Here is a 17500-nt window from a genome sequence, read left to right on the forward strand (position 1 = left end):
ATTAGTCTATAATAAAAAGCATGAGGAGTAATGGTAAATCAATTAAGTGGTAGTACAGTTATAACAATAGTGATATTCAAATGACAATGAAAAGTAAGATAATAAAAAAGCAGATCTCCGTAAAAAAGAACTATTTCATTTGGACATTGCAACACATTTGTTTTGTGTGTCTTATCCCAGTCTTGACATCCAAGCACTCACCTAATTTGATTTACCTACTTTGACATACAAGATGATTCACATCAGACTTAACATTGTTTTCCAAAGTCATGAAAGAACACTGCAAATCCTTTTTGTTTCAAAACACACACTGTCACCCCTCATCTGCATCCATGGCAGCGTTCATTTTTGAAATGTAACTTGTGCAAATATAGTGAACTAGTGCAAGAGTTAAGCTGTGGGATGTCCTTTACAGTTTGCATTTATGAACACCTCTCGATTGCTTTTTGGTTGTTTCTTTAAATTACAGAAAAAAGGACTACTTTGGAATACCACTTTTTAAAATATATCATTTAAAAAAGGTCATTTTAGTTTTGCATTTTAGCTAACTATAGCATTAACATATAAATTTAAATGGAAGGAAAAGGCTCCTCAGTGAGTGTCCTACAGAGGACCATCTTTTAATTCTACACAGCATGTGCATTAGCAGGATTAGTAACTGAACAAGAAATTGTAGTACTGGTGGTGGGTTGGGGGGGGGGGGGGGGGGGGGGGGGGGTGGAGGAACTAAAAATGAAATTCTAAAAATAATAGTCAATTTAAAAAGCATTTACGCTTTTTGACCAGCTTAAAGACATAGGCTACTCAGAAAAAGTTAAAAAACATAATTTCAGAATGAGCCTAAATTACATTGCAATACTTACAGGTGAACTTAATTTGACCTAACAACTTTTTAAGGTATGCATGCTTTCCTGTTTAGTGGTCCCTGCACAAATCTGTTCTCAAACAAAAAGTCCAATGGCAAAATTAACCAGTGTTGTTTGCCCCTTCAGATTTAAAACTCCTGCTTTGATGCACATTGACTCTTCCATTCTCCATCTGTTGCAATCTGGTGATGACATTCTGTGACAATCTTAAGATCAATGGAAAATATCCTAATAAAAGACTTGCAATGCAATGTTCACATTCTGGTTCATGACATCAGAATGGCAAAAAGCAAGAGAAGAATACTATTTAATATCAATTTAGAAACAAAGAAGGAACGATTGATGATTTCTGGTTGAAATCTTGTGAATTGGGACATTCAGCGCCTTCTAAGAAAACAAGTTGTGCAAAAAGCATTGAAAAATTGATAAACTAAAAGAGACATCAAAAGGTCAAAATATAGTCACTTGTAAAGGTTATAATGCAATTTTGTGTCAACTCAAAATTTCATCCAAATGTGGAGTATTCCTAAAATCGTATGTTTTTGAGTGATTGCGCAACCCATGTCATTAGGGTGGGAAAGTGGAATCTGTGACCCACCACACAATCTGTCCATTTTTTTTTGTCCTTAGATGAGAAAAAGATGGAAATAGGCTTGAATGACTTTTAAATTGCGCTCCCCACCAGAGTAAAAGCAATTAAGGACAGCGTTTGAGTTCACTTACTTTCCTGTAAGCTTTGCTTGTCGCACAATTCTAAGCTTAAACCCATGGAGTGATATGACAGGGGTAAAAAGAATAAAATTAAATTAGATTTCATATTAAGGCATCCAACATGCATGAATGCATCTTTTCATGAAAACACTCACAACAGAATGCTTTAAAATATTTAAAAGAATGCAATATTTGTAAAAGTGCGGTATGCCAAGATTCCTTGTGAGTTTTATAACCTGCTTTTTGTCTGGATTGTCATGAAAACTATAAACATGAGAATGGGGGTAAGGTCAGGGTTTAGAAGCCCGATTCTCTCACGTACCTCAATTGTATCCCAAATGAAGTGCATACAACACTCCTCAAAAAAGTGACAGTCAACACACAAGCCACATTTGTTCAATCCATTCATGTCATAAACAAGCAATCTTTGCACTGGAGGAGACCCCTCCCCACACCCAAAAAAAAGAAACAGTCCACAGGAGCAAAGTGGGAGCCATTAACTAAGTATATTCCATGTACATACTTCCAAATAGTGACATGATGAAATATCATTACATCAGTCGCTTCAGTTCAAGCCTGGAAAGTCACATGATGTCCCTTTTTAAGTTTCTGTAGGAAGGTCATTGAAATTAAAAGGAGCTTGGGAAAATGATGAGACAATTAAAAGTGATATCTATCACTCACACAAGCAAACTGATGAACAGTTTTGGTGTTGATTCAGGGCTTGATGGTGTCCATTTGAGTCATCAAAAAGATTGGAAATGCTGGAGAAAAAAAGCTAACTTCAAAACCAAAAGCTCTTCAGTTAGGTGGGTAGGGATAGTGCTCAAACATGTTTATTAAAATTGGAGGGGCCCAAACGGGTCCAAATAATCAGTGGCAGACCAGTCCTGATCTTTTTTTTTCTTTTTTTTTTAACTGTTGCTGGTAGCCGCGGGTGGAGGCAACTCAATGACGCCGCCGCCTCCGGAACCAGAGCCCGAGCTGGTTACTGCAGAGGAATGGCAGACTTGCAAGCTCAGGTTGACACCGCCCAAAACTCCGTTACCCGTTCCATTCTTGTTTGCAAGAGCGGGGGGCTGGCCAAAGTTGGTGGTGCGCAGTTTGGCGAGGTGAAGAGATGAGAAGACATGGGCCCTTGCTGCCGCACGTGATTCAAAAGAGACCTTGCACACCTCACAGCAGCCCGTCAGAGTCTCGTTGGCTGCAGACTGGCCAGTCGCCAGTGAAGTTGGAGACTCTGCAATCGTGAGCTGAACTGGTTTAGGCAGAATGGGACGGTTGGCTTTGAGAGCGTTGTACTGCAGATAACTTCCTGAGCTCATGAGTAACTTCCCACCATCTTGAGGACCCTGGAAATGTATTTTTGATCAAAAGATAGACCAAATGGAGAGAAATGCATCATCTGGAATTAAAGTTAACTAACTCCAATGACAAAGTAGTACATTTTTCAAATTGTAGAAGTGGAAACGCGTCTGGTCTAGTTAGGTTGCCAAATTCCTACTTTGTGAATTTTACTTTTCCCGGAAGTTGTGTGTGTGTGTGTGTGTGTGTGTGTGTGTGTGTGCTGGGGTTTGCGCCCCATTAACTGCAATAAAAATGAGGGACTGCTCGTCAGTAATGCCTCTTTCTTTGCAACTTCTCAACTTGTAGCTCACAAACAATTAGCCTGCATTTTCTGGCTAAGAACCAATCAAATCCACTTCCACATTCAAGGATAAATATATAGTGTCATTTCATAAAAACAACTAAATGGAATGGGTGTATGACATCTTGTTTAAGAGATGAGACTGCAAAACAAGCAATGTGTTGGAACTGTGGTTATCGTAGTTTGTGCAAAATGACCAAAAAGGGCGTTGAGTGGTGGCGGACACCACCAAGCATAAAAAGAAAAAAAAAAAAAAGACAATCTAAACCCAAAACGCAAACTCAACGAAAACACGGAATAGCACTGTATTATATTTTGCCATACACGCCGAGCTAAAAGAAACATTCCATATTTTTATACCATTGGAAAATGTTAATGTTTGTGTATTTGTCAAACATCATAAAACAAAAAATATCTTCCCTAACATCTTTTGCCATGTTAAACTATTTTTGAAAAGCTTCAGCCACTAGGGCAGCATTAAAGAGCCGCGGGTAGCCGACCCCTGCTTTAGGGTATTTGTATATGTGTATGCGTGTGCGCGTGTATGTGCATGCATACTTGTGCGTGCAAAACTGAGAGATGGGAGAGGGAAGAAGCAGTGCGAGTAAATGTTGGTCTTAAGTAAACAGGTTCCATAAGTTTTTTTCCCCACATTATATAAGTTATATATAAATTATAAAAAAAAAATATCAACCGCAACATTAGAGGGTTCAATTTATAACTGCATAACGCAAAACCATACCAGATTTCTCCACATATCTGTGTTCGATTAACTAATTGGAATTGCATAATAAATCATCTCATGGCTCAGGGCTTAAAATTATTAAATATACATCTATTTCCATATCGTTTGCATACTGTTTTAGAGTGTTTGCACAGAACATCGCAAATATCTACTTCGGTCAAGCGCCACCTTCATGCCTCTTTTTATGTAGACAACGCAGCCGCGTGGCAATTTTTTTTGGCGGACTTTGACGCATTATTTAACGGAACGACTTGACTTGTATCCTTTATACAAAAATGTGAGACAGCAGCATACATGGATGTCAGCAGGTGGGGGAGAAACACAGCAAAGGGCAACCTTGCACAGTATGATCTCACCATGTCACTTGGGTAAAGAAAGCATGGGAGAATATCCTAAGTAAAATGATAAGCAAATAATTTCTGAAGACTTCCATTTCAAGAAAATTGGAAGGGTCTGAACACGACTACCCGTGGAAGAGTAACAAGGATACTTAAACAGATGACTAGGAAGAAGAGCACGTCCAGAGGTTAAAATAAATTGAAACAGGTGAAATAGTAGTGTCAAAAAATAAAGTATTGAAACTTCGAATAATTTTATTGTTGCAACAATATTTTCAGTATTTGCGTCTGTGTGCACTCATATACTGCCTCACAGTTTTGTCTTGTTTTGCCACTGTTTGAGCAACAGTATGTAAAAAAGAAGTCGACATATACACGAAGTTGACTTATACTGGGAAATACAGTAAATGACCATTTACTGCGTTGGGTCTCTGCTCTGCAGCGCCACCGCAATGACGCCACACACCCCCGCCCACTGCATGCGTCGCCGCTTTGTGTCACAGGGTCTCTGGGCGGTAATCCTGCGCTTGCGCAGGGACTACCAATTCGTAAGATTAAAGAAAAAAATAAAAGTGTTCTAAATTTCTGGAAACAAACCAAACTCCATTTGTGAAATGTGAAATGTTTGCGTGGATAACACTTCACTGCATGGTTTACAGTTGGTGCACATACAGAATTCGTTTTAACTCTTAAGTGAACTGATAGAATCAAACAGTAATTACACAGTGCCAATTAACAGGGGGAAAGTGTTTGCAATTTTTGTCTCAATGACAATGGCGCAGAGAAAGAGAAGCAGTTGCATTTGGGTTCATTCAATCAATCAGCAAAGCGGCATGGCTCGTGGTAAAGTGGTCGTCTCCCAGCTGAGAGGCTGTGTGTTCGATCCCCCAACCATCAAGACCATGTCGAAGTGTCCTTGAGCAAGACACTGAACCCCCAGGTTGCTTCTGATGCTGCGCCTTCAGTAGGTTAATGACTAGTTAGTGTAAAGCGCTTTGAGTACCCAAGGTAGAAAAGAGCTATATAAGTGAAAGTCCATTTAACACATACAGTAGCAAAGAAGAGCTGTCTTGTCTGTGTGAAGTGCATTTTCTTTTAATATCCAGATGTAGACCATGTTGTTTTTCATCTTTGTTGCATTCTGAACTAAGAAATTGACCATGACGCACGGCGGTGGACCCGATTTTTCCAGACCTGTGTAGACCTGCATCACGGCTGCGCAGCACGGCGAATACGCAGGATGTGGAAACGTCCTCATTCTTTAACATGGCTGCGTCGTGCGCACAACTGAGATACAACGCAGCGAAGATGCAATGCAACAAAAACGCAATGCATTTGGTTGAATCCCCGTATTAACAACTCAATAAATGGGAGTGTAATTCATCACAACATGTCTAATTAAATACAGGCCACCTCAAAAGCAATAGCTACATAATAATACTTTACAAATGTATCCACTCTAAGCTGAAAAAAGAAAAAAAAAAACACGCATGCAAAAATGTTGTATTTTGGTTTCTGAAATGTTTCTGTAAACCATCTTACCAGTTTCTCTTGCTGCAACTTCCAGCGCTTCTCTTTAGCTCTTGTGTTTTGGAACCAGATCTGCACCACCTTGAGGGGCAGGTTAAGTTCGGTGCCAATGGCATCGCATTCCATGGCATTCGGGTGGGCACAGGTCTCATAGCAGGACTGCAGAATGGACAGCTGCAGGCAAGACAAGTGTGTGCGTGGCCTACGGCTAGAAGAGTGGGCCAGGAAATTGTTTTCAGTGGGACTTGATTTCCCCAAGACGGTGGCAGCTGAGCGTGATACCTTCACCATGTTGGGGCTGACTGGTGCAATGCTAGGAGTGGGAGGAGGAGGTATGGTTAGAGGAGGTGCATGAGTGGGAAGATCGAGTTGCTCACGTGACAGAGTGTTAATCCTGATCGAGGATTTTGGGTTCCAGCAGTTATGACCATTTGGTTTCGGGGGCAACACAGTTGCGGAATGAGGCCTGTTATCGATAGACATTGTGGGCAGCTTGGGTACCATGCGGTTGGTAATCTGATGGGCCATCTCATTCTCGTCATCCATCTCATCGTCAGTTTTTTCCTCCTCGCTCTCCTCTTCTTCATTTTTTCGTTGATTTGGTCGAGTAGCAATGGGAATAGGATCCTTAGGAGGCGATAAAAGGGTCGGGACAATGCTGGACGGAACTTTGACCAGGGTGATATTGCTGATGGTATCAAGCTTGGTCTTTGGAATCGCCGAGACACTGCTGCTCATCCCAGGTGTGGTGGAAACAACTTCCTTGGGCATGATTGGAACAGGTGTGTTTTTTTTCACCGTTACAGGTTTACTCTCAGTCTTGATGAGGGTGCGTACAACTGGAGCAGTTGTAATGTAGCGCGTATTGTTTGGAACAGGCTTGTTTGAAAAAATGGGTTTAGAGAGCGGCCAGGTGAATTTGATGAGTGGTTTGCCGACTGCTGCCAAGGTACCGTCGTTAATGAATCGGACCTCACCTTTCCGTTCCCTTGCTCGCATGTTCTGAAACCATATCTGAACAACTTTTTTGGGAAGGTGAACCCATTCTGAGATTTGTTCAAACTCATGTTTTCCAGGGTTGGGATCTTTGAAATAGCATCCATACAGAATGTCAAGTTGTTCAGCTTGAATGATGGTCCGAGAACGGCGCATATCACGATACCTTGTCCCTTTGGCCTTCCTCTGCAGTTCTTGCTCCTTATCCTTCTCTTTGTTTTTGTCATTATCACATAGTGTGTCATTAATTCTCTTGTCTGGCCTTGTATAAATACAGGGCCCTGTGATGTTATTGCTGTTGACCATTTTCACGTGACTGTATGAAGAAGGCATGGTGGTAATAGATTCAGGTTTAACTCTGACAACAACCAGACTTTGAGTTGTGGGCCTTAGGCCAAGTCCATCCAGCAATCGACCTTTCTGTGTTGAAATTTTGGCAACTGAAGGTGAATTGTTTTTTCCCAGACTAAGGTCCAGTGCCGTCTCACAGTCACTGCCATTGGACAAGTATTGAGAGGATTGGTTCATGGGAGGGAGTGACTGAGAAACAAGACCACTGGAAAAACCTGTGACAGTGGGTGCATTTGAAAAGACAGGTACTTTGCTGCCAGTCAACAATGATGGTGTTACTGAGAGGACATAAGGGCTGAGGAATTGAGCAGAAAAGGGGGTGAGAGACAGGGGGAGTGAATTTGAAACACCACTTGGAATATGGTCAATGGAGTAGGGTACTGAATTTGGGGGATCCCCTTGGGCTTCCAACTCAAGGTCCACATCAGGATCCAGCCTCTCCCTTTTAACTTCCACTTCATGTTCAAAATCAACATTCCTTTTTTTCTTTCCAGACTTCTGAGTCCCTACAACATCCTCATTTTCAAAATCATCCTCTGCATCAGAAAGAAATACCGTTGTGGACCTCAAAACCTTTCCACCAATTGACCCTTTATCACAATTGAACTCGTGTTGCAATTCATCTTTGGTAGTGCTCTCTTGGGCCTCCCGTAAACCTCCATTCTGACTTTCCTCATCTGTCACAATCACTGAGGTGTATACCTCATTTTCTGAGTCAGAAGTGAGACAGGAATCTCCCTGACGGTCTCCCCAGACAACTTTCTGTCTGCGCTCGCCTTTTCGATGAGACAAATCAATCGCCTGACTACCTGACATGTCGTTATCCTCCTCCTCTTCTGCTATAATCAAGGTGCTTTCTTCATCATCTAAGTCATTGTCACCGCTTTGAATATTCCTTACAAATTCTGATGAACCATACTGATGTGTGAGCTCTACGGATCTCTGTCTCTTTTTGGTATGTCTGGCTTGGCAAAGCCACTTGCGTACGTCCTCCTCTGAAAGCCCTACCTCTCTTCCCAGCGCCTCACAGTCCTCACGCGGAGGACTTGCAGCATCAGCCTCACTACGTGATTCAAAGAAAGCCCAAAGTACCTCAGACTGAAACTCTGACAACACTGGAAGCTCTGGATGTACAAACCCCATGGTATTGTAGTGTAACCGGTACATATTGTTTAAAGCATTTGAAACTGGGCTAGATTTGGGTGTATCAATAGATTCACAAGGAGTAGTTGCTCTTCGTGATTTTTGAGGCGTGGAATCGGGGCTAAGCGTCAAATTTAAGTGTATAGGACTATAGTGTGGTGTACTTGGCAGTGATGGAGACAGTGAGAGGTTGTTATTTTGGAGGCTTTTCTCCATAGCTACTGGGGAAAAACTTGGACTTGCTAAATCATTTTCAATATCCATCTGATGGGTCAAAGTTTTTCCATTGTTAGTTGCTTTCCTGATGTCTTTATTACCCTCAATTTTTCTTTCTTTTCCAGTATATCCTTCTTCCTCTGGTACTTCTGTTTTTATACCAGCTCTAACCTTGATTTGATCCAACGGCTTTTCAATACTCTCCTGCTTCACACTCTCCCCAACTGCTATATTAGTTGGAAGTCCAACGGGGGCCCATTGGTTCTGCAACAAACTCAGTCTTTGAGTAAGGAGGGCTTGTTGCGCTGCATTGAGACCCACAAATGGCACACACTGGGTAAGGAGCTGTCCTTGCTGGTTGTCTGGAGAGTGCTGGGTTTGCAGGGATTGGAGCCTGTTCAAGAGCAAGGGCATGACCATGTGAGGCTGAGGCACAAGCTGACCTGCATCTGCATCAGTAGGGTGGCTGGGTGCAAACAAGGAGGGGAGGAGTGGGTGGGAGAGTGTTCTCGGGCTAGATGTGAGGAGGGTGAGAAAAGCTGACACTGCTTGAACAGAGACCAGAGGGGGAGTGATGAGGGATGGAGCCACTAGCGATGTTTGCATGTGCTCTGCATCTCCTCCTGTAGTCACCATCATGGTTCCAGTGGTGGACGCCCTCTCACTGGTTCCACTTGCACAAGTACTCAATGTGATCTTTGGAGTACTAGCATTGCTGTCTACAAAACTACCAAGAGCCCCAGTGTTCACAGCATTTCTGCTGCGCGTCTGGTGTAAGACAGATTTCATATGGCTCTCTAGAGTGATGGAATGATTATAGGAGACACGACAAATAGCACACTGATATGGTTTGTTTGAGATATATGGCTGAGAAACAACAGGGGCGGAAGAGGCAGGTGTGTCAATTTCTCCATCTTGTATTGTCATTCTCTGAATGTGGGTTGGAGAATAGTAATGAACACTCAGGGCAGTTCTGCTGGGGAATGTTTCCTGGCAGGCATTGCATTTGAACAAAGTGTTATTTTCTGTCGGCACGTCATTTTTACTTGTCAAAATTTGACTGCCGTTTGCTACGTCTTCACTTTCATTGACAGTGTGTTTGGCTCCAGTGATTTCATTTGCCTCATCTTCAGACTCCGGTTCAGTTTCGCTCCCACCCCAGACCAGCATTCGGTCTTCTTCCATCTCTTTATCAGAATGTTGATGAGTAGTGTCTAAACAAGGCTGGCAGAGTTGCGAGCTTATGTCTTCGGATGACCTCACTTGTGTATAAACTGCAGCTGATAAAATAGGAAAACAAAAGAAAAATAGGAAAACAACAAATAAATGTCACATATTAGTAAACTGTTGGTCAAACAATTTAAGACATTGGGTTTAAAGTTAAAATGCAATAGTCATTTAGGCCACTGACTATTAAAATTAAGACAAATCTAGATATACATTGTCCCGTACCATGCCCGCTCCAACCAGAGGCCACAAAGGACCTCCTCCTGCTTACACTTGCACGGATGCAATCCACCCTCTGCACATCAACCAAGCGATAATGAGGAATTTACAACAGAACTGTTCCCCTTTTCCTTTGAAGTCTCAATCTGCTCCAGAGTGTCTTTCATATTATAGTTTTTGTCATATTATGAATCGTTGTTTTACATGAAAATCATTCTGCTCCGCAGTGGCTTTTGTATCATGATTTTTGTCATATGAATCGTGTTTTACATGTAAATCATTCCAGCGCTTCAAAACACCACATTAAATGTTACAACATATTACGTTGAGGCGATGTTTCAAAGCAATGTGGCAGCAGAGGAGGAGGGCAAACAGCAGAAAAAGAAAACTTATATTGCGAAAATAAAATTTCCTTCATTTGTCGTTGTAGTCATAGCTCGTGCTTTCTTCTCCTGTTCAGGTTGTCTGTAGTAGTGAGCTCCTGTATGTGTTCCTGTGATGCGCAATAATATCTGAGCAGCCATATTAACATGCAGTAGAATCTCATGTTGGGTTTCAAATAGGACTGTTGAGACTTCCAAGGTTTTTTTGTGTCTTTTATTTGCTTTGTAATTTTTGTAATATGAAGAAGAAAAAAAACATGCAGAAGTGACCGTGTCTCAACACAGTTTTGAATGACAGGGTCCTTGCTATTGCATGGTAAAATATATCATTTAATAGTGAAATCAACTAAATGATGCATGAATGACTTTAGAATGACTAAATGCATTCTAAATGTTGCAATAAATTAAGCATGCTGAGTTGAGTATATGTCAGTATGTGGGCCCCACATTTAACATTTCTCTCTTATTTTTCAAACCCTTGTTAAACATGGATGCACCTAGGTCTAAAAGTGCAGTCTGGCAGTATTTTATTTGTTCAACAACTCCAGGGAAGGCTGTGTACAAAACATGCAATGGTGAAATCAGCATGGGAAAAACAGTAACAACAAATGAAAATATATCCAATCTTCGGTCCCGCCTCAGGATTCATGACCCTGACTTCTCAAAACTTTAAAGATTGTCATTATATTTAACTTTTACTGTATTTTCTGTGTCAAATTTTCAGAGTGATTTGTTTAATTCAACTTTATTAGAGATGCTTCTGAGTCAAGGAAATTCAGACACTCCTGGAGCTATTATTTTCTATTTGTGTGGTTCAACAAACATGCTGTAGGCATTTCAATTAAGTCCAGTGTTTGCATTATTCTTTCTTTTTTTACACCAATTTTTACTGCAAATGATTATCGGCTCCACATATCAGTTATCGACCTCCTCCGACTACTAAAAATCAGTATATGTCCTGAAAAATCCATATCAGTCGGTCTCTACTGTGCATTGTTCCATTCCTTGTCTGCCTCTAAGCGTGTCTGCTCTCGGGCATGCCTACAAGACACGAGACTGGCACCGGTGCGACCATTGGAGTTGGGGCTGCAGTAGATTACAACTCCTGCTCTCATTGGTCGATGGCAGGAGGGCAGGGCAGAGTTGCAATCTACTGCCGTCCCAAAACTCATATCGCGCCGGGAGCAATACGTGTTTCATAGGCGTGCCCGAGAGCCGAGCTTCCTTAAAAGTCGTGCGCTTAGGGGCAGATGGAATGGAGCAATGCAGAGCGTTAGAAATCTTTTACCTCTATTTTTTTTTTTTTTTTTTGTCATGCATTGGAATTTCAAATGTAAGCTCTAGTTATCATGTTAGGTCAGTTTAGAGGCTTCACTTTAATTAGACTTCTGGGCGCTGTTAATATGACTGCAGCTCTCTGTCCCACAGCAAATTGGATGGGGTGGGATAACAGTACAGTTACTGTACAAGGTTTAATAATTTAAGATTTAAATAAATTAATGTACTGCAGTAATATTTCTCTTAAATATTCAAAGTATGAAGACTTTTCACAATCCATTCATTATTTTCCGCTTATCTGGGGTCAAGTTGTGGGAGAATCCTTAGAAAAGAAGCCCCGTTGGGCCCCTGGTTTACGAGATCAATGCATTCCACCGGTGGGATCGTGACGCGATTTTGCCGTATGGCGGCCAATCCAAACCTATGTTAGAAAGCAAATTAGCGTAAAAAAATATATATATAAAAAAAAAAATTGTATCAAAATAGTATAGTGGGTGCTACTTATATATAATATACATGTATACAATTAAATAAGATCATAAATAAAAATAATAAGAATGATATATTTATTATTTATGTTATGGCCATATTCCATAGTGAGGGTAGCCTAGCCTAGCTTAACCTTCTTCGTATTTCTTGATTAGCTCCAGCTTCGTTTGCATAAAAATCATCTTCTCTCTTTAACATCACTAGCAATTATGGGACCCATGGCTAATCAATTCAAGTTCAAATCAAGCACTAACATGCACTATAAATACGTTTTTGTAAGGACTCACAAAAAGCTTCAATGTTCCGCCATTTTGGAAACCGGGGTGCCGACCAATAGCAGACCAGCATTTTAGTGATGTAAGCCGTGACACGTGTAAAGACGTACAAGCTCGGAGTGATTCGCAGTTAGGCACGCACACTGACCGCCATGTTTGAGGAGGAGCTTTTCTCATAACGCGAAAAAAAATGGCGTACAGAGGGGATAAAAAACAAAAACAAATTTAAAAAAAAACGCCATGGTCGACATTGTAAGGTGATGTCGTAAGCTGGGGGTTCACTGTGTGTGTGTGTGTGTGTGTGTGTGTGTGTATATATATATATATATATATATATATATATATATATATATATATACACACACACACACACACACACACACACACACAGTGGGCCCCCGGTTTACGAACTCCCCCTCTTACGAACTTTTCGACTTACGAGCGTTGAACGCGGCGTTTTTTGTCCCCCACTTACGTACATACCTTTCGTCTTACGAACAATCTGACATGCCGCCGGTATACGTGCTACACAGTTATCTTCGCTTTGATGCATCAAAGAAGTTAATTGTTTACGCTTGTCACGGTCACACTGAACACTATTGCTCTTACAATGTCACAGTCACTGTCTCACTCACGATGTCAGTCACGGAGTCAGTCACGGAGATGCCAATATGCTATTGGTCGATTAAGGTCACAGTCCCGGTCTCACTCACGGAGATGCGGATATACTATTGGCCAGCGTCACATCGATCACAGAAACGTCGATATGCTTGGCCGAACGCCTTCATCTAGCTCAGTGTTTCCCAAACCTTTGATCACCGCATCACATTTAAAGCCTTGAGAGTGCTGTCCGCTGCACAGTCATTGCCGTAAATTTAGACAGCGGGCCGGGGGGATAATTTCCCGGGGCACAACTGACAAAATCTGTGCTGATGTGCCGCGGCACGATGCCGCTGTGCCACGGCATAAATCGGCACACAGCGGTTGATAAACATGGATCTAGCTTGATGGCACAGCTGGTCGGTGTGTTGTGAAGACTGCAAACTTTATCTGTTAGACGTGTCTGCTAAAATTGCTAGTGGCGGTAAAGGGAGAAGTAAGAGGATGATGACAATAGAAACCAAGCAGGAGATAATAAAAAAAAAAATACGAAGGAGGCACACGCACGGTTAACCTTGCTCGTGAATATGGCCGTAATTGCTCGGCAATCTTCTAAGGGCAAGACTTTCCTTGCCGGGGGACGGACCTCGATCGACAACAAAATGGAGAGGCTTCTTCTATTATGGATTAAAGTGAAGGAAATCGCCGGTGATATGTTCTAGTTTGAGAAAACTTCCCGTTTAAGAAAATAAATAAATAAATTCTGCGGGTTGGTCTCTGCTCCCCTCCGCCTCCACCCAGCTCAAGTCACGTCGCCGCAAAGGTAAATGTCATTTTTCCTTTGTATATGTTATTTAATTTAACTGTACAGTAGATTATGTTACTCAATTTTTAATATGTGTATAAAGTCGTGATGTTTTTACCTAAGGTTTTTGCACGCGTTGCACGCATTCACTAATTAACATAGGTTTGGATTGCCCGTCATACGAGCAGTTCGAGTTACGAGCGTAGCCGCTGAACGGATTAAGTTCGTAACATGGGGGCCCACTGTATATATATATATATATATATAACACACATACGCACACTCACATATATACACACGTGGACAAAATTGTTGGTACCCCTCAGTTAAAGAAGGAAAAACCCACAATTCTCACTGAAATCACTTGAAACTTACAAAAGTAACATTAAATAAAAATTTATTGAAAATTAAATAATCAAAATCAGCCATTACTTTTGAATTGCTTTGAATTGAGGGGTACCAACAATTTTGTCCACGTGTGTATATGTTTTTCATTTATCTGAAATGGGTGCAGTGAATCTCATTGCACACACACACACACACACACACACACACACACACACACACAGTGAACCCCCAGCTTACGACATCACCTTACGATGTCGACCATGGCGTTTTTTTTTTTATTTGTTTTTGTATCACCGGCGATTTCCTTCTCTTTAATCCATAATAGAAGAAGCCTCTCCATTTTGTTAACGATTGAGGTCCGTCCCCCGGCAAGGAAAGTCTTGCCCTTAGAAGATTGCCGAGCGGTTACGGCCATACTCACGAGCAAGGTTAACCATGCGTGCGCCTCCTTCGTATTTTTTTATTTATTATCTCCTGCTTCGTTTCTATTGTCATCATCCTCTTACTTCTTCCTTTACCGCCACTAGCAATTTTAGAAGCCATGTCTAACAGATAAAGTTTGCAAACTGTTCACAACACACCGACCAGCTGTGCCATCAAGCTAGATGAAGGCGTTTGGCCAATAGCATATCAGCATTTCTGTGATTGACGTGACGCCGGCCAATAGCATATCCGCATCTCCGTGACTGAGACCGGGATTGTGACCTTAATCGACCAATAGCATGTCGGCATTTCCGTGTCATCTCAGTACTTCAGGTTTTTTTTCCAGGAAAAAGTAAAAAAATATTTCAAAATAAAAAATCATTTAAAAAATCTGTAAAAAAATGTAAAAAAAATTGAAAAAAGCAAAAAAGTACATTACACAGTACTGCATTCATAAAATATCAAAGAAATATTAGTAAATAACTATGTTAAGAATTCTTCAAGCGTTAGAGTTTGTGACTTTTTTTTATCTTACTTTGAAATGATCTCATATATATATATATATATATATATATATATATATATATATATATATATACACACATTCATATACATATATACATTCATATACATACATACATATATATATATATACATTCATATACATACATACATATATATATATACATTCATATACATACATACATATATATATACATTCATATACATACATACATATATATATACATTCATATACATACATATATATATATATATATATATATATATATATATATATATACAAATACATATATATACACATACATATACATATATATATATATATATATATATATACAGTCAGCCCCCTGCTTACGAGCATCCTGATTTGCGAACATTCCGCCTTACGAGCGTGGATCAGGGAGAATTTTGTCCTCCGCTTACGAGCAAACCTCTCGTCTTGCGAGCATTCCGACAAACCAGCCATTGAGTATGTAGAAATGTTCTCGCCTAACTGCGTCAATATATTCAGCAGTTGCGTCATCTACAATCATTAATAGATACTTATGGCGGTAACGTGAACGCTATTGGTCTTACAATCTCACACTGACTGTCTCACTCACGGTGTCTAAATATATTACCATTTAAGTGTAGTGTTTGTACAGCTAAAGGGAAAAACAGCTGACATGAAATTAAATGTGCCGATTGCAGGACAAAGAATTGTCATTGGTTTAAATGTGTGTTTTTTTTTTAAATTAATTGTCAATACATTCCAACCGTTTAAAAAAAAGTGCGAATAATTATCAGTCAAGGAGACGCCAATATGCTATTGGTCGATTAAGGTCACCCGGTCTCACTCACGGAGATGCTATTGGCCGGCGTCACACGTCAATCACAGAAATGCCGATATGCTATTGGCCGAACGCCTTTATCTAGCTTGATGGGACAGGATGGAAGGAAGTAGACAAAATGAGTGAAAAACGGAATGTTTTGAAGACTTTGCAAACTTTATCTGTTAGACATAGCTTCTAAAATTACTAGCAGCGGTAAAGGAAGAAATAAGAGGATGATGTTTTAGTATCTCCGTGATTTGCACCATGACTGAAAGAGTTACTGTAACACTGTAAGACCAATAGCCTATATGCGTTGCCGTATTAACTCAAGAGGTTAATCTCTGCACCCTATTACGGGTGATGATACAGCGCCATATAATGGTTGCTAGACAAGATTGCATGTCAGGTTAGTCGGCGATCTCCCGATATGCATTGGGACAGCGTCATTGTTGCAATTTTGTGAGTTGTAACCAAAGGTGAACTGACGCTCGAACAAGCCATAAGTGTGCTGCCTAGTAAATGCAACACACACAACCACCTCTCCGCTTCCACCGTGCTCAATTCACGTCGGGAAAAACAGTTGACATGAAATTAAGTGTGCCGATTGCAGGACAAAAAATCGTCACAGATTTAAATGTGTTTTAATCAATAAGATGTCAATACATTCCAACCGTTTAAAAAAAAAGTGCAAATAATTATCAGTCAGTCAAGGAGACGCCAGTATGCTATTGGTCGATTAAGGTCACCCGGTCTCACTCACGGAGATGCTATTGGCCGGTGTCACACGTCAATCACAGAAGTGCCGATATGCTATTGGCCGAACGCCTTTATCTAGCTTGATGGCACAGCTGGTTGGGATGGAAGGAAGTAGAGAAAACCCTGACTGAAAAAGTTACTTTGACACTGTAAGACCAATAGCATATCTGATTTACCGTATTGACTTAGAGCATTCATCTCTGCTCATCTCTGCTTATCTCAGCACAAGTCACGTCTTTCCAAAGGTAAAAGTCATTTATCCTTTGTATTTATTATTTAATGCAACTGTACTGTAGATTATGTCACTTAATATTAATTTATGTATACAGCGTGATGATTTTACCTAAGGCTTCTGCGCACGTTGCACGCACTCACGAATTAACATGGGTTTGGATTGCCCGCTATACGAGCAATTCGAGATACGAGCGTAGCCGCTGAACGGATTAAGTTCGTAACCCGGGGGCCCACTGTATATACATATATATATACATATATATATACATGTATATATATATATATATATATATATATATATATATATATACATATATACACATATATATACATATATACATATACACATACATATACACACATATATATATATACATACATATACATATATATATATATATATATATACATACATATACATATATATATATACATACATATACATATATATATACATATATATATATATACATATATATATACATATATATATATATATACATATATATACATATATATATACATATATATATATATATACATATATATATATACATACATATACATATATATATATATATACAT

The 17500-nt window shown here is 40.2% G+C and overlaps 1 protein-coding gene across 5 annotated transcripts in view; it reads right to left on the minus strand.

Moving 5' to 3' along the window:
* The window catches only part of zfhx2 (zinc finger homeobox 2), a 77804-nt gene that overhangs the window by 10040 nt on the left and 50264 nt on the right, over positions 1 to 17500 (minus strand). For 4 of the 5 annotated variants that reach the window (XM_088402493.1, XM_088402492.1, XM_088402494.1 and 1 more), the window contains 2 exons: positions 5851 to 9824; positions 1 to 2929 (listed from right to left, as the gene is read on the minus strand). The exon at positions 1 to 2929 is cut by the window's left edge and continues 1797 nt beyond it. The exons of the other annotated variant lie outside the window; for it this stretch is intronic. In XM_088402493.1, the coding sequence (XP_088258619.1) occupies positions 2492 to 2929; positions 5851 to 9824 (4412 nt within the window). In that variant the 3' untranslated portion in view covers positions 1 to 2491. The remainder of the gene's footprint in view (positions 2930 to 5850; positions 9825 to 17500) is intronic. 5 annotated transcript variants of the gene reach the window in all.

Source organism: Hippichthys cyanospilos, chromosome 19 (assembly GCF_059441005.1).
Source record: "Hippichthys cyanospilos isolate Australia breed blue-spotted pipefish chromosome 19, RoL_Hcya_1.0, whole genome shotgun sequence".
Lineage (NCBI taxonomy): Eukaryota > Metazoa > Chordata > Actinopteri > Syngnathiformes > Syngnathidae > Hippichthys > Hippichthys cyanospilos.